The sequence below is a fragment of the Phragmites australis genome, chromosome 11, assembly GCF_958298935.1.
Source record: "Phragmites australis chromosome 11, lpPhrAust1.1, whole genome shotgun sequence".
In the NCBI taxonomy this organism is placed as follows: Eukaryota; Viridiplantae; Streptophyta; class Magnoliopsida; order Poales; family Poaceae; genus Phragmites; species Phragmites australis.
This window is the reverse complement of record NC_084931.1, coordinates 616,395-641,467: the sequence shown is the minus strand read 5'-3', so window position 1 is coordinate 641,467 and position 25,073 is coordinate 616,395. Positions and strand designations below refer to the sequence as shown.

Sequence of the window (25,073 nt, the reverse complement as noted above, 5' to 3'; positions counted from 1 at the left end):
GTTTCCCCCGGACAACGCCTGTGGATGGATGGGTGTTCCGCTGCCAATTGAAGATTTATTAGTATTTTCTTTCAGACCTACGGGTCCTTTTGTAAGGATTGTTTACGTTATTTAAGACACCGTTTATGTTATCACTAATGACGTCGCTGCATGTATGTAAACTTGATCCTGGCATACATGTGGAATACATCTGGTTGTTTCCTTTAAAACCGGGTGTGACAATGATGGAGGAAGCACGACATAGGCAGGTAGCACGTCGTGCGCAGCAACAAAAACATCAGTGGTGAGAATAGGAACTCAAGCAGTGAAATGAGGATCTTCAAAGACGAGAGGAGGAACACCACCTTTAGGAAGATGTTTTAAGGAAGGGGGAGGCCAAACTTCATAGGTGTTAGGAACTATTTCAGAGGCATCAAGCTCTCTTGTGTCGTTAGGAAGACGAGGAGAGTGAGCAACACGTGAGGGGGGGGGGTCCCAATCCCATGCAGTAAAACCCATATTTTATCACTTGCATTGTAAAATTTATAATCATGTACCGTAAACTTTGTATTCGTTGTAGATGTTTAACTCTGCGAATCAAATTGTTAGCGTCCTAATAATCCGCAACGATTATAAACTCTAACCCTAAAATCAATCCTTATTTCATTTAAAAAAGGAACATGTAACCTATTTGAAGGGTGACATGTCATGTCACTCATTGAACGGGTGATAGGTTGTATGGCATGTCCACACTGGTAGGTCACATTGACCTGTCAGCTTTCAAACGGATGATATGAGCCTAGATTTGTAATTTTTCAAAATGGGGCGCATATATTTGTAAATATTTGATTTAAAATATATAAAAAGAAAAATATCTACCACCCTGCTTTCGAGAGAGAGAGAGAGAGAGAGAGAGAGAGAGAGAGAGAGAGTATATCACGGTTTTAGAGATTTGATATAGTTCTGCTCAACATAGCATTGTAATTCATCTTTTTAATTTCTTGATTGATGAGCATTAAGCATGATTAGGATAATAAACTGCACTTGTTGAGGGAGTGGCACACCGCCATCCACTTTGGCCTGAAAAAGGATGTAAACAAGTGAAGTCAAAGCTTCCGCAAAGGTCATGCGAAGCCTGCTCCAAAGTATCGTTGGGGTCCTTCGCTGGTAGCCAGAGGCTTCCGTGAAGAGGAGCCATGCGAAGGAACAGCGAAGGACCTCTGTGCATGGTGCCTGCTCCAAAGTATCATTGGGGTCCTTCGCTAGTAGCCAGAGGTTTCTGTGAAGAGGAACCACGCGAAGGAAGGGCGAAGGATCTCTGTGCATGGCTTTGACAACAAAGGGATCTGGCCAGGGTATAGCTTCGCGATGGGGTCCATTATGACGATGTGTAAAGGAGAATTAGTTATTATATCTCTAGGTCAGAACAATAGGAGCCTTGTACCCAGGGAATATGCTCCTAATAAGGGAAAGAAAAGTAAAGATCCAGGGTGGTTGAGTATGATCTATAAATACCTCACCCCGGGCTGTAATAAAGACGGATTTTTCAGGTGCTAGACTCCTAATATAATTAAGTTCCACCTAGTTCAATTCTTACTTAGCCTCCTAGGATCTACCTCTGGACATGATCCTCGAGACCCCTACTCACTCGTTTGGACTCGAATCCACAACAACACCCTTCATAAAACAAGATATGATTGGCACAATGTGCTGGTTCAGATTATTAGATAGAGGTTGTGTTACGATGGTCGTGGTAGTGCAAAGACCACTCGGGTTTCTCCACCTCTTCTCTGGCGACATCAACATCATCGACAGCGGTGACTTCGATGAAACGCGTGGGAGGTTAGAATTTCTCCATTTTGCGGTATGGTTGGAGAACTTCATCATCCCCTTATGTGGCTTACTGTTGTCTTTGGGATATTGGATCTAGTGAATCCGAGGAAGGTGGTACTGTTGTCTTTGGGATATTGGATCTAGTGAATCCAAGGAAGGTGGTACTGTTGTCTTTGGAATATTGGATCTAGTGAATCCGAGGAAGGTGGCACCAGATTTGATCCTTTAACTCTTCCGATGAGGATGTTGGCAATGTTCGTTCAGAAATGGGTCTTGATAGTGGATTCGACACGTTAACTATTGCGGCTATCCAAGGGTTGGAGTTTCTCATCAGAGTTGGTATAAGATTTCGACTTTGGCTTCAACAATCAGCTTCTTCCGGCTATTGCGGGACAAGGTGAAGAATTGCGGTGGTTACCAGAGGTGAAGAAGAGGACCTGGTTGTGTTGTTTTTGTAATTTCTTTATTCTCAGGGACCTCTACGTAATATGCAGAGGATGTATTTTGTTTCCATTTATAATATAACTCCAGTCCTATTAACAGAAAAAAGATAAGATAGAGGTTGCATTGGTTGAATATATTGTATGCATAATATATCATGCAGTCCTGCATTTCTGAGAAGTTAAAACTAAGCATCCATCCATGCCAACTCAATTCGAACAAGAGAATTATCTGCCGCCAAAACTTTTGCTGACTGCATTGTGACCAATTTGTCAATTACAAGCAGAACTTTTTTCTTTGTACTACTACTGTCCTTAGGAATTAAACGTTCGTTTGTTACAATGTACATCGTAGATCGATATATATAATGCATTAATTCTACCATTACGGTGTCGTCGTAATCAATCAGGATTAATCCATAAACCTAGCTAGGACCTCCATATCTTCCCCTCCAGTGAGATGATGATGATGGAGACGTCGTCGTGGTATCGCCTTCGATCCCCTTGCTGAACCTCAAGCAGCTCATGGAACCCCATTCCTGCATCGAATCATCACAAAATTCAAATGAATCTCTTATACATATAACCATAAGCATTACTGCTTATGAAATTTGTTTCCCTTAATCTATCAGCTTTGCTTTTACTCCGGCCGGATTAATGAAGGGTGTATATATATATATATGATGCGCGCTACACGCTCACCGGCTTGGTTGGCGGCGCGGAGGAGGATCTCGTGGCTGAGGTACTTGGCGGGGTCTTCGTCGGGGTACCTGGCGGTGAACGCCTCCACCTGCGCCACCACCTCCTCGTTGGTGAAGTAATCGTAGAGGCCGTCGGAGGAGAGGATCATGAACTTGTCTCGCGACTCAAGCTGGTGGTGCCGGAGGTATGGCCGGCAGGTGATGTACGGTGACGTCCCCACGTAGTCCACCCGGAAAACCTCCAGGAGAGCCTTGTTCCACCTGGGCTGCAGCACCAATGCAAACTCCGTTGGATCAGATCTATCAATGGCGATTTCTATATCTCCACCAAAGCTGATGAATTTCTTGGCTTTTGGCCAAGGGATGATAGATAGATATATATATGAAGGTTAGTTAAGCTGCTGCTGAAGAAATTAAGGTGAATATTCTACCTAAGCTTTATCAAGATATATGTGTACACAAATAATTTATTTAACGCTGATCATGTTTAGAGGGACAGTCAAGTACTAGCTAGACAGTTGGTGCACACACCTCCTTAAGGTAGCCGGCTCCAAATGCTCTTGTCACCTTCAATGTGCCCTTCACCCTGCCATTCACAATGCAGGCAGGATCATCTAGGTGCTCACTCCGTATCCTTCTTACCTCCTGCATCGATTGGACACACCAACAAGACGAATATAAAGAATAAATCTTCACAATTCACAGTACAAATATTTAGTTGCCATGACAATGGTTGCTTGCTACTGCAATGCATGCATATTGAGCAAACAATGGAGTGGTTAATGAGCATCAATCACCTTGTAGACGTTGGTGCTGTGGTCCATGGTGAGCTGCAGCGCGGCGAGCTCCCCCATGTCGCACGCGTCGAACTGCCGCTTGATCTCCTCCTTGACGCCGGCGAGGTCGCCGCCGTCGAGCCGCGGCATGATGACGCGGGACAGGTCGGGCTTGGCCTGCTGGGCCAGCACGGCGCGGCTGTCCCCGACGTTCATCACGTACACGTCGGCTCCCTTCATCAGCACCACCAGCACGCACGACCCCATCATCGCCAGCTCCGGGCACTCCTCCGCGCGCGCCTCCGCCTCCGCGAAGTACCCCGCCTCCGTGCTCCTCAGAGCGCGCTCCAGCGCATTGAGCACCTCGTGCTCCATCGCGGCGCAGCGGCCGTTGCACCGCGGTGGCTGCTCGTCGGGCCGATCAGGCTCGTCCTCCTCGAGCACGCCGTTGAGCTCGCGGCACACAGCCGCGTACAAGTTGGCGACGAGGTAGTCGGTGGCGTCGGGGCCGTTGAAGCCGTCGTAGATGCCGACGAACATCCAGCCGTCCTCCTCCGACACGACGACGTGGACCCTGTCCTCCCCGGCCTTCCCGCGCGCCCACTGCACCCTCGCTGCGCCGTCGTCCGTCGCCTCGCCGCTCTTGCTGCTCTCCGCGTGGCTCTTGATCGCGCCAATGCCGCTGCCGTTTCCGACCGCCACGACCGGCTCGCGGTCTTGCTTCCTGTGGGGGGATACGCACGGGCCGGCGCGCAGCACCGACCCGACGACCTTCCGGAGGCCGTCGAGGAGTGGGCTCTTGGACGCCTGGCCCTCGCGCCGGTGCCGCGTCGCTTTGAGGTCCGCGAGGATTTGCTCGTCGCTGCGCGGGAGCTGCCGTGACACCGACACGCCGGAGGTCGTTGCCGACGTCGACGGCGACGTGCTGTACTCCAGCGGCCCCGAGTACTGCCGCGGCTGTAGCGTCCGGAAGGAGAATGAGTTGGAGCTGTCGAACGACGACGAGCCGGAGAACGACATCTGATCGTTCAGAACGGAGCCGCCAACGGAGCCCAGCGTGGACTGGTTCGACGGCAGCAACACTCCGTGGATGGCGCCGGCGAACGCCGGGCCCTCGCGGCCGTCGAAGCTCAGAATGTGGCCGATGCTGCTACCATCATCGGCTGCCCCCGCGGTGTACACGTCCGCCGCCGATCCGTCGGCGTGGTGACCGCGGGCACCGTCGCCCGCCGCGAAGCACGGCGTCGCCAGCCTTGCCACGCGGTTGCCCATGACAACGACGGGAGAAGATAGGCAGCGTGTCGGCGTCGCCGGATCTCGATGCGCATCGGGGAATATGGCGCCGAGCGGGGGCAAAAATGGGCGGCAAGGGAGAACTAGAGGCGTTGACATTGCTGTAATGCTGTGAGCTAATAAGGTTTGTTTACGGAGTTGACCAGGATCTATCTCTTCCGATCCATTTTGTTTTCTTGTCTCTGCAATTATTTTTTATTTTTTCTTGAGCTAAGTTGACTTTAATTTTAAAGAGTAAAACACCATTGGAACCTCAGGGTGACTAGCTAGATTGGGCCGGTGCACGACTTGCCGTGACGTGCTGTTCTCATGTCCATATATCGTTTTTACATGCAAATTGCTATGCGTCGATGGTATGAAATCTAATCTTTGAATCTATATCTATATCTATACTCTTATAAAATATATGAGTTATGATAAATTCAGTCGATCTTTACTATCTACATAAGTTGATCAAACGGTCATTCTGTAAAGTTGAACTACGTTCATCCTTCCAAAAATATATTTAGAGCCTGTTTAGCACGGATCCAGATCCAAGATTTCTCAAAGCCGGTCATATCTAGCTTCAAAAAATCTAGGATTTAGAATCGTAGGTAAATTGAGAGTATTTGTTTGAGTCATTTGGTTTTTATTTCGGACAAAAAAAAAAGAGTGAATTACAAATATTGTGTCATCTGTAACACAAAACTATAAGTATTATGTACTAATTTCACATAAACTCCTATTTTAATTAGATTCATCAAAAAATAGTCTTATGTTTATCAAAAAATCATATAATTTTTTGTTACAAATGGTATAAGACTTATAGTTTTGTGTAATTTACTCAAAAATAAATGTTTAAACTACTTTATTTATTATACAAGCTCTAGATCCAATATAAATCTCGAAGCTGGAGCTATGACAAACGAGATCTTAATCACCTATTATTTACCTGATATAACTAGACATATACATACATACACATCTGGTTCTCACTTTGACATCTCACAATGCATAGGCTGGAACAAGTTTCAAATTTCTAAAAAAAAGCATACACCTTATTCTGACTTTGACATCCATGGAGGAAGTTAAGTTCAGGCTCGGGATTTACTAGACTATTTATCAGTGCAAGAGCCATTTTAATTTGCGCAATGGTTAACTATAAACAAAGCAGGCGATTGGATGGCGCAGCCACAAGTCAATCCCCAGGCTGGAGTATTGTATGTATATTGGTACCAGCTACTTGCATACATGACACTAGATGGAAATTCAACCGTAATTTTCTTTCAGAGCAAGTGGTCGCAGTTCTATTACAATATTTGTGCACTCATACGTATCGCAGGGTACAATGAAATTTTAGGGTCAATCGCTGAGAATATCCTGTGGATCTTCGCTTGCAACATACGTGACGTCGTCGTTGGACAATAACCAACGGTGAACTAGTGGTACCATGATAGCAAGAGAACTATTCGATAGTTGACCATTTGTGGATCATGTTGAGCAGTATACCTGATTTAGTATTGACGACATCTTAACAGTTCTGGTTTATGCTTCATCGTTTTGCTACACATGAAAAACCGATCGTTTTCCAGTACTCTGTCAGTAGTTGCATTTCAGGATTTGGCATCATGCTTCTTCTCTGACATTTTGGCTTCTAGGATCAATATGTCAATGATACATCAGGTGGAAAATGCTAAAGCGCCAACAGTTTTTAGATAATTATAAGTCAATTCTAGCTTCGACATCATAATGAGTTCATATTGAAATAACAGCCCGGTCCTTATTATAAAAATCTCAGCAACAAACTGAGTTTATAATTAAATAACAAGCTATAACATGATTGAAAATCTCAAGCAACACATAACAAACCAAAAAATAGCTTGGTTGGAGGAGCCTCTAGTTGAGAGGCCATCTAAACACCCACCTAAATTCAAACCTAAATGCTCGTGGGTCGTATGAGTATCGATTTAGTATTCCCTTCTTTTAAGACCTAGCCACAAGATGTCTTCTCCTCCATGTTAGAGTTTTTTTTTTCAATTTTCATTTATGCTTGGTGAATAACTCTACGTCTAAAGGCTCTAGAGAATGTTGAAGTGCCAACAAATGGAGTGACAAAGTCTAACTCCTAATGTCTTTTTTCTTCTTCTTTTAAAACCTTCTCCAACTATATTCCCTTCATTTTGTTCTCGCGCCGGCCCATTTTTTGGCGTCCGTTTTTTGGCGCCAACCCGGTCCGCTTCTTCCGCTCGCAAAGCCCAGCCCACCTCCTCACACCCTCTCACTGACACCCCCGGCCCCACCTGTCAGTCGTCCCCTTCCTCCCGCAACTGCCGCGCGCGCCGCTCACTCGAATTCCCTAGCGCACGCACGCCCTGATTCCCGCGCCCGCAAAGCAACTGCACGTGCACGCACGCCTACTTATCTACCTCTGCAGTGCACCGCCGCCCCTTCCATCTCCCACTTCTTTTCACCGAGAAACTGAGCCGCCATTGCTACCGCAGCAGAGCTTCGCCGTCCGTCGTGCTCGTGCCCTCCCCGTTGCGTCTGAGCGTGCCACCGGCTTCACAGGAGCACGAGGATCCTTCCCCGCTGCTTCCCGTCGTCCTTCGACTGCCGTAGTCGTCCTCCTGTCGAGCTCCGGTGAGTCTCGCCACCATTCACCGTCATCGGCCTTCCCCATCGTTTTTCGAGGTCGACTAACCGCCCCTCCATCACTGCAGAACCCCGTGGAAGATTCCTCGCCCGCCAATTCCGTCACACCGTCACCGTAGACAAGGTTCCTCGAGCACCGACAGCCGCTGCCGTTTTCCTCCATCGCCGACCGCCGTCGAGACCCCACCAGCCATCGTGAAGCCCTCGGTGAGACTCCCCGCCTCCTTCTCGTTTGATTGCGCCGTTTCCAGTAGTATTTGGTAGGCCGTAGCTCGATTTCGCATTCTTCCGGCGATGCTCTGGCTAGACCCGAGGCGGCGCCGCCGCTTCTCTGTCGCCGCAGGCCGTTAATCCCTCCCCAACTATCGTGAGCCGTTAGATCATCCACCGACGGTCCAGATTAGATCGACCAAACCCATACTCCTTCGGTCTACCATGGACCAGTGGACGCAGTCCATGGCGCCGGTCCACCATCCCAATCAACAGCCGCGTAAGCTGCCACATCAGCCAACCGAGCCCGGTCAGAAGGATGAGGTCAGCGTGACACAATAAATAGGTTTTTAAGCACAAAAAGAATTCCTTTATTCTCTGAAATTAGGTAATTTTATATTTAAACCCCCAAACTTTTCTGTTTTCACAAATATGCCCCTGGTAGTACTGTATTTTTACTTTTAGCCCTCTGAACTTTTGTATAATTGCAAATAGGTCTCTGAATTTTACAAATAAGTCCCTAAACTTTCTATTTTTACAATTTAGCCCTTGTACCTTTTCAGAAAAGCCCCTGTAGCTTAAAACCTTCACAACTTTTTCATACGAGCTCCGTTTTAGTCGATTCTTGCGCTCCCGCGATCGTAGCAACGTATACTATCCATTAGTAACCTTTTTATAGTGCATTGCTACTGTTTTGTGTACTGTTCTTAGACGTTATATTTGTTTGTTTTCTGTGTGCGCGATTGCTTTAGGAGACAAGCAGTGTGTGAACTTGCAGGACCAGACGTTCAAGGAATTTGATCAACCCGCTTTCGAAGGCAAGTGTTCTTGATCGCTTTGATCCCATTGTAGGAAAGTGTAGCTTTTATATTTCTAGATGCATGCTTGTCTAATATGGAATCCCATGGTTAGGGTTTTACTAGATTTTGTTTTACTATCCTTGTCGTCGTTGATGAGTCATGGGAAATGAAGGGTAGATATGCTAGTGCCGTTATGGTAGGGGTAAAGGTTAATCTACACTAATGTTTATACAACAAGAATTTGGATATTATAATTTTGTAATAATATGGTATAGGGATCCCAACTGGATGGTTAGTTTGAGGTGATGCTGCACAACAGGTCTGTGGTTGTTCCTGTGGGGATCATAAGGAACGGTTTGTGAAGCTTATTACCCAGCATAACAGCGCAACCACGAGACTTATATGGGTACGACCTGGCCAAATAATTAGATGTCCTCCTTATTCTGGACGTACCAGTGGACGGTTAAGTGGCACAAGATGGGGCCTCTGCATTGGATGAAATCCCTGTTAGCGGTGAAAACTTAGTAGGCGTATATGGATTTGAAGGCGCTTTGTAAAGGCCTTGTAGTGAGACCCCGACTCTACACCCCGAAAGTGTAAAGCAAAACGGGAATTACGACTCGTGGATAAAGTGTGCAAACTCTGCATAGTGTAAAACTGATCGATCAGCCGTGCTCATAGTTAAGAGCGGGCTTGGACTTTTTCATAATTAGTGGGGATTTTGGATGGTTGGTTTTAGATAGTCGGGTGGTGGAACCCCGATGAGTTGGTAGTCGGATATGGGGTATCTAGTGAGTCTGATAGTCGGATGAAATCCGATGAGTTGTCTCCTTTAATGTTGGAGTCATCACATAGTAAATAGGTTGCTATGTCTTTTGAGTCCTAAATTAGTTTGGCATAGTTACAGTCAGTCTGAGTCAAGCTTTTCTTTGTATTAAAGCCTATATGTCATATTTTTCTACACTTGCTGAGTACTCTAAGTACTCACGCTTGCTTTCTCCCAACTTCTCGATGTTGCTTAGAAGGCGAAGTTTTCGAAGACCTTCCGAATGATGGAGCCGAGTTCTAGGCGAAGGAAGATGTCGACCTGAATATCATGTCATAGGCTGACACTCCCCCGAACAACGCATGTTGATGGATGAAAAACCTGCTATCGCTGAAAGTTATCTTAGTATTTTCTTTAAGACCTGCGGGTCCTTTTGTAATGAATATTATCGTTATTTAATGATACTGTTATATTATCACTTATGAAGTCATTGTATGTATGAAAACTTAATTATATTGGAATACATCTAGTTTTTTTTCTTAAAAACCGAGTGTGACAGAAACTGTTGGAGATAGTCTAACTGGGCGGAAAAGCAAGGCAAGCTAAATGACTTCTTGGCTGGTATGGTATGGAGGATTTCAGTACAACCTGTAGAGGAGTCATTATTTTATCAGTGCAGAACTCATGTGGGATTCTAAGGGCATCAGGCTCCTCTGCAGTAATGCAAAGGATTCGTGTCCATTCTAAAGTTCCAAATGATCCAACCCGGTTTAGCGAATCTCCCTGATCAACTGGCAAGCGATGACAGAAGTCACCCAGCCAACAAAGTTTCTTTTGTCACCAAATTTGAGAACCAAATAATAGCACATTTGGCAAGCCTTCACTCTCCAGTTGAGAGGCCACCTATCTGGCCTCGAATCTAGGTGGTTTCATAGTTCGTGTGAGTATCTTTTTAAAAAGTTTGTTACTCTTATATTTTAAGATAAAGCCATTGAAAGTTTTTTCTCCATGGTCAAGTATTTTTCACCAAATTTGAAGGCAAAGTTAGGGAAATATGTGTTCCCCGACTAGTTTTTTTTTCTTATAAGAAAATGATGTAAATGTGAAAAAAAAACATTAAGACGCAGAGTATTGCTGTTACTGCTGCTCTACAGCAAAGGGAGAGAATCTTTTTATATTACTTACAGGTGTCAAATTATTCTGTGGACTGGATGCTTAGACATGATTAGACTGCACGCTATGAGATTCTGCAACTTTTGTTTTCCTTCATCTGTTTCCGCTTTCACTTTTCATTTTGTCAATTCTCCAAGATTCATTCAGTTGGAAGTCTAAACTACAGTAACACGACGTTTTTATGATAGCAAGAATCAAACAGAGGTGCCAAAAATATATTTCAGATTTCAAACCAAGAAACCGGCCGGCGACGGGTCTGACTTTTTTTTAGCGCAATGCCTGTTCGCAGAACCCTGGTTTGGATTTTGGACAGTAGAGTTACTATCTTTCATTTGTAAAAAAAAATCGTAGTGAGTTCTAAGCACATTCAGCAGGGTACTCTGCATTCTGCAAAATCGTGTTCAGAGGATTACAGTGCGCCATGAGCTATGAAAGGTGTGATTTTTCGCTGGAACGTTTCATGTATGGCATGAAGCGCACCATGTGATCGGCTGTCTCTCTGAAAGTTGTTCCTGCACTGTCTGGGCCTCACAGATCATTGCGTCCGTGCCCATGTCCTTGTTCATCGATCTGGAGCCTGGGCCTCCAGTGCTGCTGCACTGCCTGATCGGTTGTCAGCGTGTGTTTTCTACAGCTGTAACATATATTTTAGATGAGTAGAAGTGGGTTGATCTATAAAATGAATATAAAAAAAGAGTGTTTGGTTATTTGTATGGATGGATGTAATAATCTTACAATTTCATATGTAATAACCATGTAAATATGTTTAGTTGTTTGTATAAGCGGATGTAATAACTCTGTAACTGAGATTAACGAGTAGATCTATTGTAGCATTATAGCAGATGAAATGCATCAATCGAACCAGTCTTTAGAGAGAAGCTCGATTTGAGTGTATCTACCGGGCTAAGCTCTGACTATATAATTACATTCACAGATTAAAAAAAATAATATATGCAGACAAACAAATTCTTCATGAGAATATTCGCACGGATAGAAACAAGATGTCCCTGATGCGGGCAACAAACACATGATCAGTCCGCGGGAAGTGCGCGGTCGCCTGAAGCACTTGGAGGCCTAGGTCTCAAGCTCGCCCGGTATGTGCTTCGCCTGCGCTGGCTTTGGTTGCAGAAAACTGGCCGCGACAGAGCCTGATCCGCCCTACAAATCCAAGAGCCTGATCCGCCTCTACATGCTCGCCATGTGACATATCTGGAAAGAACGCAACGCAAGAGTCTTCCTGAACCAGTCTGCATCAACAACACAACTGCTAAATCGCATTAAGCAGGACGTGTTCCTATGGAGCTTTGCGGGTGCCAAGCATTTAGGTTTCTTGCGTCGTGAGTAGTCAGCTAGGTGGTCCTGGTAGTTTCAAATTTTGTGATACTAAAAAAAGGTCGAATCCTAATCTGAAAGGAGTTTACACATGATCTGAAAAAGAGCAGAATTTTATTGTCACATATTAACAGAGGGAGTCCCTACGTTTCTTTTCAGTTTCTTCAGATGTTTGTCCATGATCAGAGAACCTGCTTTGTTTGTCCGCATGTGTTATTTTCCTCGGAGTTTCTAGCACTGAAAAGCACCACGTTCCACAAGGAATTCATGATCAGATAACATCCCAAACACATCATGAAGCACATATATCGAACTGATGGATATACGCGAGGAGTTCAGTTAAGGTTGAGACCCATACATATATTAAACCTGGCACGAGGAGTACAAGATGGATGGCATCATCGATCACCACACATTAAGGTAACCCCAGGAAGTAGCAAGGCCGGACCATGAATGGCACACGGTGCAGTTGACAAGATCTTATTTAGACAGACGCTACTAATACGCTGGGTGGTGCAGTGAGGGTCTCCTCCTCGTGCAGGTTAGGCGTCACTCAGTTGCAGCTGCAGCAGGAGCAGCCGCAGCTGGTGCCGCACTTGCAGGTGGTGCAGTCGCAGCCGCCGTTCTCCGCCGCCGCCTCGAACCCGCCGGAAGTCCTGCAACCAAACTCATGTCGTCAGTTTCTTCCTCCTCTGATCGTGTCAAAGATCTAATAATACTTTCAGTTAAGTGTACGCAAGACATGAACAGTGTAGATCAATGGATATCCGTACCCCTTGTGGGTGGCAGCAGCGATGACCATGGTCGTGGTGGCAGTGGCAGTGGCCTCCACATCAGGGAACATCTTGCATCTGCATATATACATTATACACACGTACAGATCATTACAAGATAGTCAGTTATCCAGTTAGTTTGTCCATGAAACGCTGCAACTTGTCTTGCATGGATGAACACAGCTGAGGAGTGTTTCTGTACCCGCCGCAGCCGGAGCCGCACTTGCAGCCGGAGCCGCACCCGCAGTTGCCGCTGCAGCAAGACATCCTCTCAAACACAGGCAAGAGCTACCGGGGAGTGAGGAGCTGAAGAAGGAAGAAATGCTTCTTGTTCTTCTGCTGCTTGTGATGAGGATGGCGAGGGCGAGGCGGTATAAATAGGCCGGCCGGAGGGTAGCGTAGTGGTGAGATGCATGGCGTTGCAAGCCTTCTCTGCCCAAAAAGAATGGACGCGAGCAAGTCAGGGACCACCACTTGCTTTGGGAGAAGGAATAAAGATAGATAGAGAGATAGAGTAGAGAGAGAGAGGTATTCTTTCTCTTGATTTTTTTGGAGGGAAAAGGGAATTTTGCTGTATTAATTTACTTTGAGCTAGCTTAGCTTAGCTAGCTGTTGGTCGGTCAATGCAGCAAGAAAGGGCTGGGCAAAGTTACATGCAATGGGCAACTTGGAAAAGGTGGTGGAGGCGAGAAATATGATCACTGAAACTTTGAACAGTTTATGCTGCGCAAAGGATGGCAATTCACTCTTCCAAGCATCAACCGACAGCACCACTTGTGGAAAAGATGAGGTTTTTCAGATCAGCTTAAGTCAAAACAACTGTCTCATTAGGATGAGTTCAAAGAGCGACGCCTTTTGAGAACAATTTAAGTGTAAACAAACTGACTGATCAGGTAGAGTTTGTGCTTAAAACTACACAGAATCTAGGACCAATAATTCAGAGGCAGGCAGGCTCGGAGAAAACCTCAGGTACAAAAGCCTGCAGGTTTGCTGTTCCTCTGTTTCGAGGCATGCTCAGCAGAGCTGACCGCGAGAGCCGTCCCTTCCTCTGCTCAAACTTACTGCAGCCATCGACGCTTTAATTTGTGATGAAATACGTGGCTCTACGGTCGATCAGTGCAATTTAATCTCACCAGAGATTGGAGGCTACTGGCAATTGTCTTCTTCAGAATGAACAGTTGGGCTGCAGAAGAAGAATCTTGTGCGATGGAGGCGACATGACGGCCGCACCTGTACACGAGTCGTCGCCATTTTGGTTGCTTAAAATCAAAATGACAGAAAGCTAGCACAGGAGCCCAGCAGATGGACGCAGATCATGCATGCAGACGACGAGAACGACGGCTCACGAGCAGGCATTCCTGTAACTTGCACCAAGAGGACTGTAGGTGAAAGGAAATCATTGGCTCTAGTACACCAATTATTGCCGCTGGAGCATCACGTACAGTAAACCAATCAACTTCACTCACGAAGTTAGAAGTGTTCCTAAAGCATCACGTAACAAGATAGTCTGTGGCTCACGGCTTTTGACAACAAAGTTCAGAGTGATCGTGAGTTCAGTTTCTGATCATACTGCATAATGCGTATCTGAAGATTAATAAATAAAAAAAGGCACCATTTTCATGGTCCTCGTTTTAGTGATACACTAAAGCATTGTAATGAACGAAAGATCCCCTATCAGATTCTGAAAGTTTACAGAGTGTATACACATAACTGAGAGAGAGAGGAAAAAAAAAAGGAGCACGACAAGGGGTGAAAATAAGATAGCCTCGCCAAAATGAGGTCTAATTATCTTAAGTTAATTGATGAGCCAGAAATCGCAGGGCATTATCCATATCATATTATTTCTAGCAATATCAACACAGAGGAAAAGTTCAGACACTTCCTTGTCATGTTGATCTAATATCATAAGCAATCATTGCATACAAGACTTTCTCTCCAGTTGTTGCAACTTGCATATATGTTTTCCATCACTCAAATAAATCATCATAGAATCACAGTGACAAATGCAAACCGCAAAGATAACGATAAATGGTTGCTCAGAACAGGCACACAAAGTAAAAGCGCTGAGAAGGAACATAGATTGAAGAAGGTAGCTTATTTGAACAGAACATGGCTTCACGGAAAAAGTCCTTATTCTTATTGTCCGATAATGACACTGCAAATGCTTTACATAACTAGGTAAGGTAGTTGATGAACTCAACAGTTGTTGCAACAGCGCCGCCGGTGATGGCATCCTTGATCACCTTGTCCCTGTGGTTGTTGCTGGCGGCAGAGATCAAAGCACCAGTTAAGGCACCTCCAATCATCGCATTCTTCTGAAATAGTACCAGAAAACAGAATGAGCACCAGACATCGGGACACCAAAAATGGCTCAAAACATGCAAGGAATGAACTGGCTAAAGAATTAACTTTATTTATGGTATATTGTTTAGTGAGTTGGATAGTTGAAGGTAGGGGATATCCTCCTGGCTTGAACAAAAATCAAACACCTTGTGATGCATTCCAGTTTTTTAGATGGAAGTAAATACAACTTTGTGATGGAAAATCTCAAAAAAAAAAATAGCACAATATGAGACTTATCTAATCTTTGGACAGTGGGGGGAGGGGGGTGCAGAAGTGAAAAGAATCTTGACGTAAGAGATGCCAGTGCCATAATGAGCCTAAAGATTCTTGGGTACTATATGTAGAAGAATCTTAACCAAATAGTAATAGTTATAAGATCTACATTTCATGTGAGCAGACCAACTTTCTTTCGACAGGCAGGCAGATAGTTTTCCCTTCACACAGGATTCAATTAACTGCAAGAAACCCGAAAGATTCCATTTTCAGTTATTCATTACCCAGTCACTGCGACCACGGATACGTTCCAGTCCATACTCCATGCCCACATAAACTCCAGCAACAGTACCTGCAGATTAGTTGAAGAAACGTCTGAATAAGTCAGAGTACAAAAAAGAACGGAGGAAGGTTTGACGTCAATGCATTTATTTGGGTCTGAAACAATAAACAGTATAAATTTCAACTTGGTTACCCCAATATGCACCCTCCTTGCACATTTTCTTCAGCTGCATTGATATTTAGTAAAGTATATTAGTGTAATGCAAATGGAAACTTAACACTAAGAAGAAATAAACCCACTGAATTTTCACATATGAACAATATGATGCAATTATGAAATAGAGGTGCAGAGTTTTAGTTCAACATTTATACATTGGAGAGTTGCACATCAATTTCGCGAGATGGCAGCATATTTGATTGAGACTATAAATGGAGATTCATTGGATGCATAACATGTGTATTTGGAATCTCAAGTAAGAAATTCATTATCCATGGAAAATAATTTATGGCAGGCACTTATACTGTAGATTATCTAATTGGCAAGGCTGAGCACGAAGTGGACAACAATATGTTCTTGAAGTGAAAAACAGCATCAAGCTACTAGCCTACTAGCAAACTTTGAAAACCAGGTAAAAAGGGCGTTGTTGAAATACTTACTGCATGCTCAAGCTTGTGCTTCGAAACATTCCCTGCAAAGAAACAAAATAAAGTCTTGTTACATTGTGTGCATAGAAGCGTGCACTATACCAACTTCTTCTCCTGCTTGCTAGCGAAATCTTGCAGCACATAGTGCTGCCTGCTGATAACCTTATCAGCAAACAACTACATATAAGTTAAAAAAGCATTAGAGAAATTTAGAGGTGGACAACAACAGACTTGGCCTAAAGTTGATTCAACTCTATGTTCAGAAGGAAAGTATTTTTTTTAAGTAATAGCAGGAGGACTGCTAGCATTTCATTCATAGAAGCAGAATTTTTAGGTTAGGAATTGCAAATTACAAGATAAGGAAGAAAAAAAATAAGAGAAGAACTGTAGAAAGTGTCCTATAGCCAGAGGGATTGCGTCAACTAAATCTATTGCCGCAATATCCTTCGCACCAGCCTCAGCTAGGTTCACGACCAATGTTAACTCATATGTATAAATTGAAACTTCCTTAACAAGAACCAGAAAGGACCTGTGATTTTAGTCAGTGGAATTAAGACTAAATGTCCACTATGCAGGCTACAAAATGCGTGGAAATCCACACTTCGACATCCTATGGCTAATTGTACTAATCGATTATGTAACTTATGTTGTCTCCACCGTTTCATCGTATGCATCCTTTATTGCGGAGACTGCACTCCCTTTTCTTATCTCCATGATTCTAAGTTCTGACCTGTCTGTGAAAAATTGCAACTTTCCATACAACAAGAACAAAGGCCCTAGAATGGAACAGAAATTAGTAGTGTTACACAGTGTGGCAATTTTGCATCAGACGACCGTGGGTTTTTTCAGAAAATAAATTTAAGCAAATGCAGCATGGTTGAATTTAACAATATCACCCCCCCCCCCCCCAAAAAAAAGAAAAGAAAAAAGAAAACCGGGAGGATGAAGGAAGCAGAGAGGCGCACCTCTGTTGAGGCACTCAAACGTCTCCTCGGCGACCACCTTGCAAGCGCCGACCTGATCAGGGATCGATTAGATATCACGCACCAACATCCTCGATCGTATCCCTAATGCGCAGCGCAGGCATTGAAATAGAGGATGGGAAGGGATGGGGTTGCAGAAGTGAGGTTAAACCGACCGCGCCGATCTTGAGGAAGCCGTCGACTGTGCGGTTGATGAAAGGGTTTCCCATGTCGATGAGGACGTCGACCTTGGGCGAGCTCAGCGACCCGGAGAAGCCGCCGCGAGGCATCCTTCCTCCCCCTCTCTTCCCTGCGCCGTGTATACACACTGACACTCTGCTCTCGTCTCGTGGGGAGAAGATAAAGAATGGGAAAGAGGCCACGAAATCGATGGCAATCCCCACGGGCAGGGTTTGCTAGCTCCACATCAACCCACAGCTCATCTCCTCTCGCCCCTCCATGGATTGGTCATTGGTCTGCTTCTGCTTTCCTTGGCAGGCGTGAGGCGTGGCACATAGCCTGGCCCACGTGTCAGCTCGCCGATACGTGGACGGCCCAGAATGTGCACGAGCGCTGTGGGGGTGTTTGGTTATCCATCTCCCTCATACTGTTTTGTTTACTTACATCCGGGGCATTTAACTTCTTACTATTTTTATGGGATGAGTAGTAATAAATTTATCATTCCGATCTATATTCAGTGACTCAGATGATCTCATATATCGATAAAAGATCAAATTAACATACGTAAGAATAACAAATAGTTAAATAATCCACTTACATTCACTGTTGTGCTGTACGAGTGAGCGTGAGGGAGCTTAGGTGCACTAAAGCTAGTAGACGTGCTACTGTCTCACAACTAAGCCTATAAACTACAGGGACAACTTATCTCTTAGAAGAAAGATGATCACAAAAGAAGACGAAGTTGCTGGACCAAAGAAGTCGTTACCACCCGCTCTGTTTAGGGTTAGGACTCCAAAACAAGGAGGTTATTGTTATAGAAAGGGATTCTTTTCTTCCCATCCCATAGAAGGTAGGAGAAAGGCGTGGGCGGTGGGCAGGTCAAGGCGGGTAAAAGGCATCATGCTAGAGTGATTAGGAACTTAGGGTAGGGTGAGGCTGAAGCAGGGCTCGTTGAACTCGAGCAAGCCTAGTATGGTAAACTCAAGCTAGACAGAAACTCGAGCTAATCTAAGTCGTCGTTCGAGCCTAGAGACAAGCTCAACTCGGCTCGAGTAGGCTCGCTAACCATCAAAATTTATAATTTTTCCCTATTCCTAAGCAAGCGTATATATTATAAAATTATTTAATAGAATAAGAGACTCGTGAGCTTCGAACAGACTCGAGGTCGGCTCAAATATTAGACGAGCTGATCTCAAATCAAGATTTTTTACCCGTCCCGACCCATTGTCAGCCCTATCCATTCCATTTGATTCAGAGGCTGTACTGTACTGTACTGCAATGCAGGCCCATGGGCCGCATGCATATCGTCCTCTTCCTCTGGCCCTTCTCCCCCTCCGCTCCTCCGAGAAAGAAAGTTGAACAGCGTAGCATGGCCGCCGCCGCCGCCGCCGCCGCCGCCGCCGAGGAGGACCAGGTCCGCATGGCCGCCATCGCCGATGGCCTACAGACCCGGGACGCGTACGCCCTCCTTCTTTCCTACTAGTCGCAGAGAGAGGCTGCTCCGGTACCCCCTCCTTCGTCGCTAACAAATGCCATGTCTCTCTCCGTGTGCGTCGCAGGATGCGGCTGTACAACTTGGTGTCGCAGCGCTGCTTCTCCGACTGCGTCGTCTCCTTCTACCGCAAGGCGCTCGGCAAGCGCGAGGAGGACTGCGTCCGCTCCTGCGTCCGCAAGTACCTGCTCCTCTCCACCAGCACGGCCGCGCGCTTCGCCGACCTCGCCGACCCCACCTCCTCTTCAGCGGCATTCGACGATTGATTGACTGATGCTCTCGCCGCCGCCTCCAGCCCGTCCACTCCGCGCTGTACGATCCAGTTGTTTTGCTCTTGCTTACCAACTAGTTACCTCACTTCAGCTCTTCAGTCTAGTCTAGTTTTAGCTTGTCATCTCAGGGAAACACGACGACACGAGATGAGAGTAGCAATTAGGAAACTGAAGGCCCTCCCAGTAGTGAGATATTTTGATGCATTTATTCCATCTGTTCTTATGATTGTACTACCAGACGACGAATTTGGATCTTTGATGGATACATACAGAAATTAATTGATGAATGGATGGATGGACGGACGAGTTCTTCATGTCTTGCTGTTTCCTCTCTGAATGAATGAATTTTGCTGTTCCAACTACACCTTGCCTGGTCGGTACCTTGATTTGAACGGCAAGAATTCTTCTTTCATGTCATGTGATGGTTGATGTTTATCTTGAGTTTCATCATATTCAGCATTATCAAGTTCAATTTTTTTTTCTATATACAAACCTTAGCTTCTTTTCTCTTTTCTTTTCCCATGGCGTGGTATAAGAGGAATCCGCTACATCCTTGTACCTATACTCTATTGCCTGCAAGATATTAGAACTTTTCCGAGGTGAGGCAAGAATGATTCCATTCAGAAAATTTGGTTGATCAGAGCGATATGATGTAGCACAAATTGGAAATCCTCATGTATAATGTATTCCTTGATTGCATATTTTTACAGGAACAGAAGTTAGCCTTTCACAAGGTAAAACAAAGATAACTGACTTTTGTGTTCAAGTCCATTTTATTATGTTTAAATCCCCCCATGTCCTGGTGATCAATCCGCTACATCCTTGTACCTACACTCTATTGCCTGCAAGTTATAAGAACTGTTCCTTTGACCAAACAAGAACTTCAGGACATGAGGCAAATGTTTCATTCAGAAAATGCAGTTGATCAGATTAATGTCGAAAACACAAATGAGCTTCAGATAACCACGAAGAATATGCTACCAAAAAATATATATGAAAACCCATGTATAATGTATTCCTTGATTGCAGATTTTTATATGAACATAAATTTGGGCGTAAAAGCCTACAAGGTAAACAAGACCATTGGATTTTTAAGACTTTTTCAGTGGCATTCAGATTTCTGAAATAATCAGATTACTAAATGTTGTGCCTTGTGAAGTCCAACCAGGCTAATACTCTGAATTTATGCACACAAATTCACAAAGAACAATCTTATGACACTTCTGGGCTAAAAGAGGCCATATCAAATTCACAATATTCTGCTAAGAGATTTGATCTCACTAGTTAAGGCAGACACTTGTGAGCTAATACTCTAAATGTATCCACAGAAAGAACAATCTTATGACACTGCTGGACAAGTTTGAGAACCAAAACTACTTTGAATATCGTCAAACATTGAAGCTCATATCTTTGAAATATGTATATGGGTGAAAATAAGATGCTTAATGAGATCAGTGTTCTCATTAACTCCATTAGAGACCATAACAGGACCAATTCGCCTTCACCAACCTGCCAAGATATCATCTTGCTCTGTTCCTATGTCTGACAGTGAAGAATAGAACTTCAGTACATGGAAACAGTTCCAAAAGAACCCGGCGAACGGGGCAATACACCATGCCGTCCACATCCACAAACCGATAGAGAAATGATAGACATGGTCCACCAATTAACGAACTGAATTGCCTAAACCTCGCAATTTTTTCTTTAACTATTTAACTACCCGGAACTATTCAGGATGAGAGAGAGAGAGAGAGAGAGAGAGAGAGCAAAAAAGAAATGCTCATAAAGATCGTCGCGTTCGGCACCTGATCCTTTTAATTTACAGAATCGTACATTTTATGCTTACTAGCCTAATTACAACGAACGAATTCAACAAGCACAAAAGCGAGGATAATTGCTGCACCAACCATTTTAATTTACAGAACCATGCAGTTTAAGCTGACTAGTACAACCAACAAATTCTACAGGCACAAAAACGAGGATTCGCCACAACAACAGACCAAAACAGAAAACGAAAAATAAACACTAGTTTAAAGTACCAACACATGGTCCGGATTCAGCCAACCATAAAAGTAAAATTTAACTACTTTACAGAAACGCGGCGATGCCATACAGGCAGCTTACAAAAACCAGGATTACAGCTGCTAGGCAAAATACTTCAGTAGCCCCCAACATAAGATTGTCTACCACTGTATCCTCCTGATGCAACACCGTTTCCATATGGCTGCTGCTGGGGGCCAGTAGTCACCCCTGGACAAGCGTTAGCAAAGTGCCCAGGCTGATGACATTTGAAACACAAGAAACCCGAGCTGGTGTTGCCCGGTGAAGAGCCATAGGAACCAGCCGTGCTTGCTGCAGGTTGTTGCCTATTCATGCCCGGGCAGTTTTGTGCATTGTGCCCACTCGACCCACAAGCCATGCAAGAAGTCTGTACATTCTGTGTCACTGATGCTGGAGTAGACACCCGGCTATACAAGTTTGTTTGCTGCCCAAGCTGATTTGCAGAGTCCCCAAACCTTGCGCCACTTATATTCGTGGAGGTTGGAACGCTTTGTCCTCCGGAACCCGAATTATTAAAACCATAATTATAGGCCATAGCGCCCTGCACCTCAGGAGGTGATCCTGCGTCACCCTGCAATATGCTGTCAATCGCCCCCAGAAGGTAACCACTTTCTTTCAAAGGATCCAACTTTTCCGCTTTAACAATGCTGCATTTAACACGCTGCTCATCATTGAAGGTTTCCTCCTTGACTTTCAGCTTGAATAGATACTGCTGCCAACAAACCCCCTGAATGATTTCTGTAAATCTGGCTTCATCTTCTTCTCTTATGGTGAAAAGCTCTTGCGCACTGCAGCCAATTATCTCCGTACCACCTTCTTGGAATGCAGTAGCGTAGGTGACACCTGTATGATCCTGGATCTGACACAGCAGCAAGTACCTATACTCACAATTCGGTATGCCCTGATCGCATCTTTCACAATGCCATGTCCCATCACCATTATTTGTCACCTTTTTGTTGCATTGCCTGCCGTTAACCTCTGCGGTGCAAGCAGGATAACAAAAATTATCAGTGTTCAAATGTGAGATTGCACCCTTAATAGTGATCCAGTCTGGCTTTTCTTTCCGCCCCAAGTTTTCATCCTTGATCTGCGTGACTGTTACCCGGACATCAGTCCTGCCCATGCTTGACATCTCTCGAGTTAAAGAAACACAAGAAGCAGTCTTTCCTTCAGTTACATACCAATGACGCAACCTTTCAGCCTCAGGAAATTCTGGGTTTATTTTTAGCTGGGTTGAGCCAATTGTGCCCACAGATCTACCACTATAATCACTGACACGGCCACTTTTCAAAGCAAGAATAGGATTCAAACCAGAATCGCACTGCAGCTGCAGCTGCTGGCCTTCAGCATCACAGAATTTCCCCCAAAAGGTTATTTCCACACTTCGACTAGACATGTCCTTCAGTTGAAGAGTTTGTTTCCGGGTTTCCGTGCCATCCTTCCGCATTATTGTGGAAGAAGGGCTAACTGATGTAACAATGCCAACCAAATCTACCAGAGCACCAGTCTCCACGTTCTCTATTTCGCTGATCTGTCGAAAGTTGTACTGCTGCCTAGGGATGCTGCAATCGTCACCAGAACAAGTTTCTATAGATGTTGAGTGATCGAGAGTTATCTCATACTCATTATTCAAAGGGTTAAACTTCTTCTGTGCAGGTTTCACTGCCCCTTTAGATATCAAGTACACCTTATCAACCTCAATTTGGTTATAATACAGATCAACCTGCGAATTGAAACATGTTGCACGGATTTCTCCACCCTGTGCATCAAGTAGATCAAAGGAGAAGACTGTTCCAGGACCTTTGGCGTTGGTGAAGTGCCTGATATCAGTCTTTGCAGTCACCCTAGCCTTGATTGTCCATCTACTTTGGTATGGATTCAATTGAGCCACAGGGACAACACGACTAGTGGCTTCATTCTTAGCAGGGCCTCTATTCATATACGCAGGAGATGGCTGCTGATACAAAGGCTGAGCTGGGCGCCCATAAGTATTGCCAGGAGCTCCAATGCCGCCAGCTGACGCAGGATCTGCAAATCTCTGGTTCTGGTGAGAGTTCAGAGAAGGCTGCTGCAACTTTGACTGCAACATGTTGGCATTTGTTGTGTTATGTGCTGCCGTTGTGCCATAAGAACCACCAGACAATACATTGGGAACAGGCTCCACTGTCCGACCAATTGGAGAGCCCACCGTTCCTTGACAACCACTGTAGGATCCACCATGTGATAGATTGTTAGCAACCTGCACTGCCCTTGGAGCAACAGAAGATCCCAACATGACTGGGCCACCGGAACGGGTTCCACTATAAGTTTGAGCAGCAGTGGCCGGTAAGTTAGGGCACTGTTCCTTAGGTGTTTTCGGCTCATAGATTTTGGGATTTCCGATTAATGCGCACTCACTTTGCAGAATATCAAGTTTGATAACAATAATGATCCTGCATATAACAGGAAGGAATGGTCAGCTCAACTGATAAGAAGTAAACCATAAAAAGGTATCAACAATCTTAAGTTCTGAAGTGGATATTCCTTCGCTTACAAAATGCCTAGTCAGTTCTACCAGAATAAATATTTCCAGGACTTAACTGATGTCATCGAACCGAATAAGTTAGGCAAACAACAACAATATCCAAAATATTCAGGAAATCCAGCCTATCTGTAGAATCACATGCTATTGCCATGACAATTCAATTAGAACTGTAGAACAGTGCATACTTAGTTATGGCCACAAGAATAAGCAAGGTTCAGAGTTCAGACTTGTTTAAAAGAGCTACTACAACACCTCAGTTGACAACTTTTCAATAATCTGACATGGAAGTCAGAATGAAAGTTTGCCGATTGTAACTATGTAAGCATTGGCACAAAACCACAGAACCTTTTTGCTGCACTAAGCATTAATGGTGTAGACTGATAAGACCACACAGAGCAAAAGTTACTCTGCAAATTAAGCGTCAAATACTCACATGTTGGAAAGTTGGAAGATTGCTAATAACAAGGGAAAGTAATATCAATGACTTATATTGGATCAAAAAACACATGTAGCCATCAATGGTACTAGTTTCTCGGTGAAGCCCAACTGAAGTACCAAATTAGTGTCCAACGTCACTGTAACCCACCCAAAGTCTAATCCCAATACCATGAACACTACCGCAAGGACTAAATACCATTTGTCCTCCACTGAATCCCAACATTTGCATTGTTTGCATCTCTAGATATCTTACAGCACAGTACTCGCGGGTTTTTAGTAAACCTAGCATCCCCACATCAACTATTAAGCGAAGCGTGCAGCCTACCAAGATCCAATCTTTCTTGCGGAACTAGGTAGGCAACAAAGTTAGAATCAGGGAGGCTAATGCAGGCCAAGATTCCTCCTCACCTGCGGTTCTGGATGGTGCTGCAGGTGAACTCCTGGAGGTGGACGACGGACCCCCTGCGGATGGTGCCCTCCCTGACCCTGTAGTTCTCGGCGGTGGCGAGCATTGACTGCAGCGTGTGGACGCCGTCGGAGAGCGCCATCCGGAAGCGCTCCGCCGCGGTGGGGTTCTTGACGTTGGTGACCATCCGCACGTCCGTGACCTGCAGCACGGGCTGCAGCGTCCCCGTGCCGTCCGCGTGCTCGGAGATCACCGCCACCGCGCCTGGCGTCAGCTGCGCCGCCGCCATCGCGAGGGCGAGAGGAGGCGATTCGATTCGGGGGATTGGAATTGGAACCCTAGCAAAAGAGGAGATGGACGACTCGGAGCGGCGGGAGGCGGCGGTTTCGCGGAGAAGGGAAACAAACAGGAGGGAGGGAGGGAGAAATTTTGATGGGAAAAGACGTTAATGCCCTCTTCTCTCATGTGGCTTTATGGGCCGGATCCTCTGAGGAGGGATGCCGGGCCGCCTTTACCTGTGTCTGGGCTGGATCAGCATTCGCCCTTTC

General features: G+C 45.1%; 5 protein-coding genes across 5 annotated transcripts; 1 reads left to right on the top strand and 4 right to left on the bottom strand.

The window, feature by feature from the left end:
• Positions 1 to 2,493: 2,493 nt before the first annotated feature.
• On the bottom strand, positions 2,494 to 5,100 carry LOC133885363 (putative protein phosphatase 2C 46). The gene is made up of 4 exons (XM_062325067.1): positions 3,751 to 5,100; positions 3,485 to 3,598; positions 2,955 to 3,219; positions 2,494 to 2,791 (listed from the first exon to the last, which is right to left on the bottom strand). Exons 1-4 carry the CDS (start codon positions 4,999 to 5,001, stop codon positions 2,682 to 2,684), a joined length of 1,740 nt encoding a protein of 579 aa, XP_062181051.1. The 5' UTR covers positions 5,002 to 5,100; the 3' UTR covers positions 2,494 to 2,681.
• Positions 5,101 to 12,268: 7,168 nt separating this feature from the next.
• LOC133885788 (metallothionein-like protein 2C) lies at positions 12,269 to 13,074 on the bottom strand. The gene is made up of 3 exons (XM_062325535.1): positions 12,910 to 13,074; positions 12,708 to 12,785; positions 12,269 to 12,590 (listed from the first exon to the last, which is right to left on the bottom strand). The coding sequence occupies exons 1-3, from the start codon at positions 12,972 to 12,974 to the stop codon at positions 12,488 to 12,490; spliced, it is 246 nt and encodes an 81-aa protein (XP_062181519.1). The 5' UTR covers positions 12,975 to 13,074; the 3' UTR covers positions 12,269 to 12,487.
• Positions 13,075 to 14,762: 1,688 nt separating this feature from the next.
• LOC133885597 (outer envelope pore protein 16, chloroplastic-like) lies at positions 14,763 to 17,640 on the bottom strand. Its single transcript, XM_062325325.1, has 6 exons — positions 17,329 to 17,640; positions 17,156 to 17,207; positions 16,203 to 16,234; positions 15,739 to 15,772; positions 15,548 to 15,615; positions 14,763 to 15,022 (listed from the first exon to the last, which is right to left on the bottom strand). Exons 1-6 carry the CDS (start codon positions 17,440 to 17,442, stop codon positions 14,882 to 14,884), a joined length of 441 nt encoding a protein of 146 aa, XP_062181309.1. The 5' UTR covers positions 17,443 to 17,640; the 3' UTR covers positions 14,763 to 14,881.
• Positions 17,641 to 18,655: 1,015 nt separating this feature from the next.
• On the top strand, positions 18,656 to 19,402 carry LOC133885304 (mitochondrial import inner membrane translocase subunit Tim9-like). The gene is made up of 2 exons (XM_062324995.1): positions 18,656 to 18,790; positions 18,892 to 19,402. Exons 1-2 carry the CDS (start codon positions 18,702 to 18,704, stop codon positions 19,088 to 19,090), a joined length of 288 nt encoding a protein of 95 aa, XP_062180979.1. The 5' UTR covers positions 18,656 to 18,701; the 3' UTR covers positions 19,091 to 19,402.
• A 1,585-nt stretch (positions 19,403 to 20,987) lies between these two features.
• LOC133885905 (replication protein A 70 kDa DNA-binding subunit C-like) lies at positions 20,988 to 24,936 on the bottom strand. Its single transcript, XM_062325671.1, has 2 exons — positions 24,528 to 24,936; positions 20,988 to 23,589 (listed from the first exon to the last, which is right to left on the bottom strand). The coding sequence occupies exons 1-2, from the start codon at positions 24,812 to 24,814 to the stop codon at positions 21,255 to 21,257; spliced, it is 2,622 nt and encodes an 873-aa protein (XP_062181655.1). The 5' UTR covers positions 24,815 to 24,936; the 3' UTR covers positions 20,988 to 21,254.
• Positions 24,937 to 25,073: the final 137 nt, after the last annotated feature.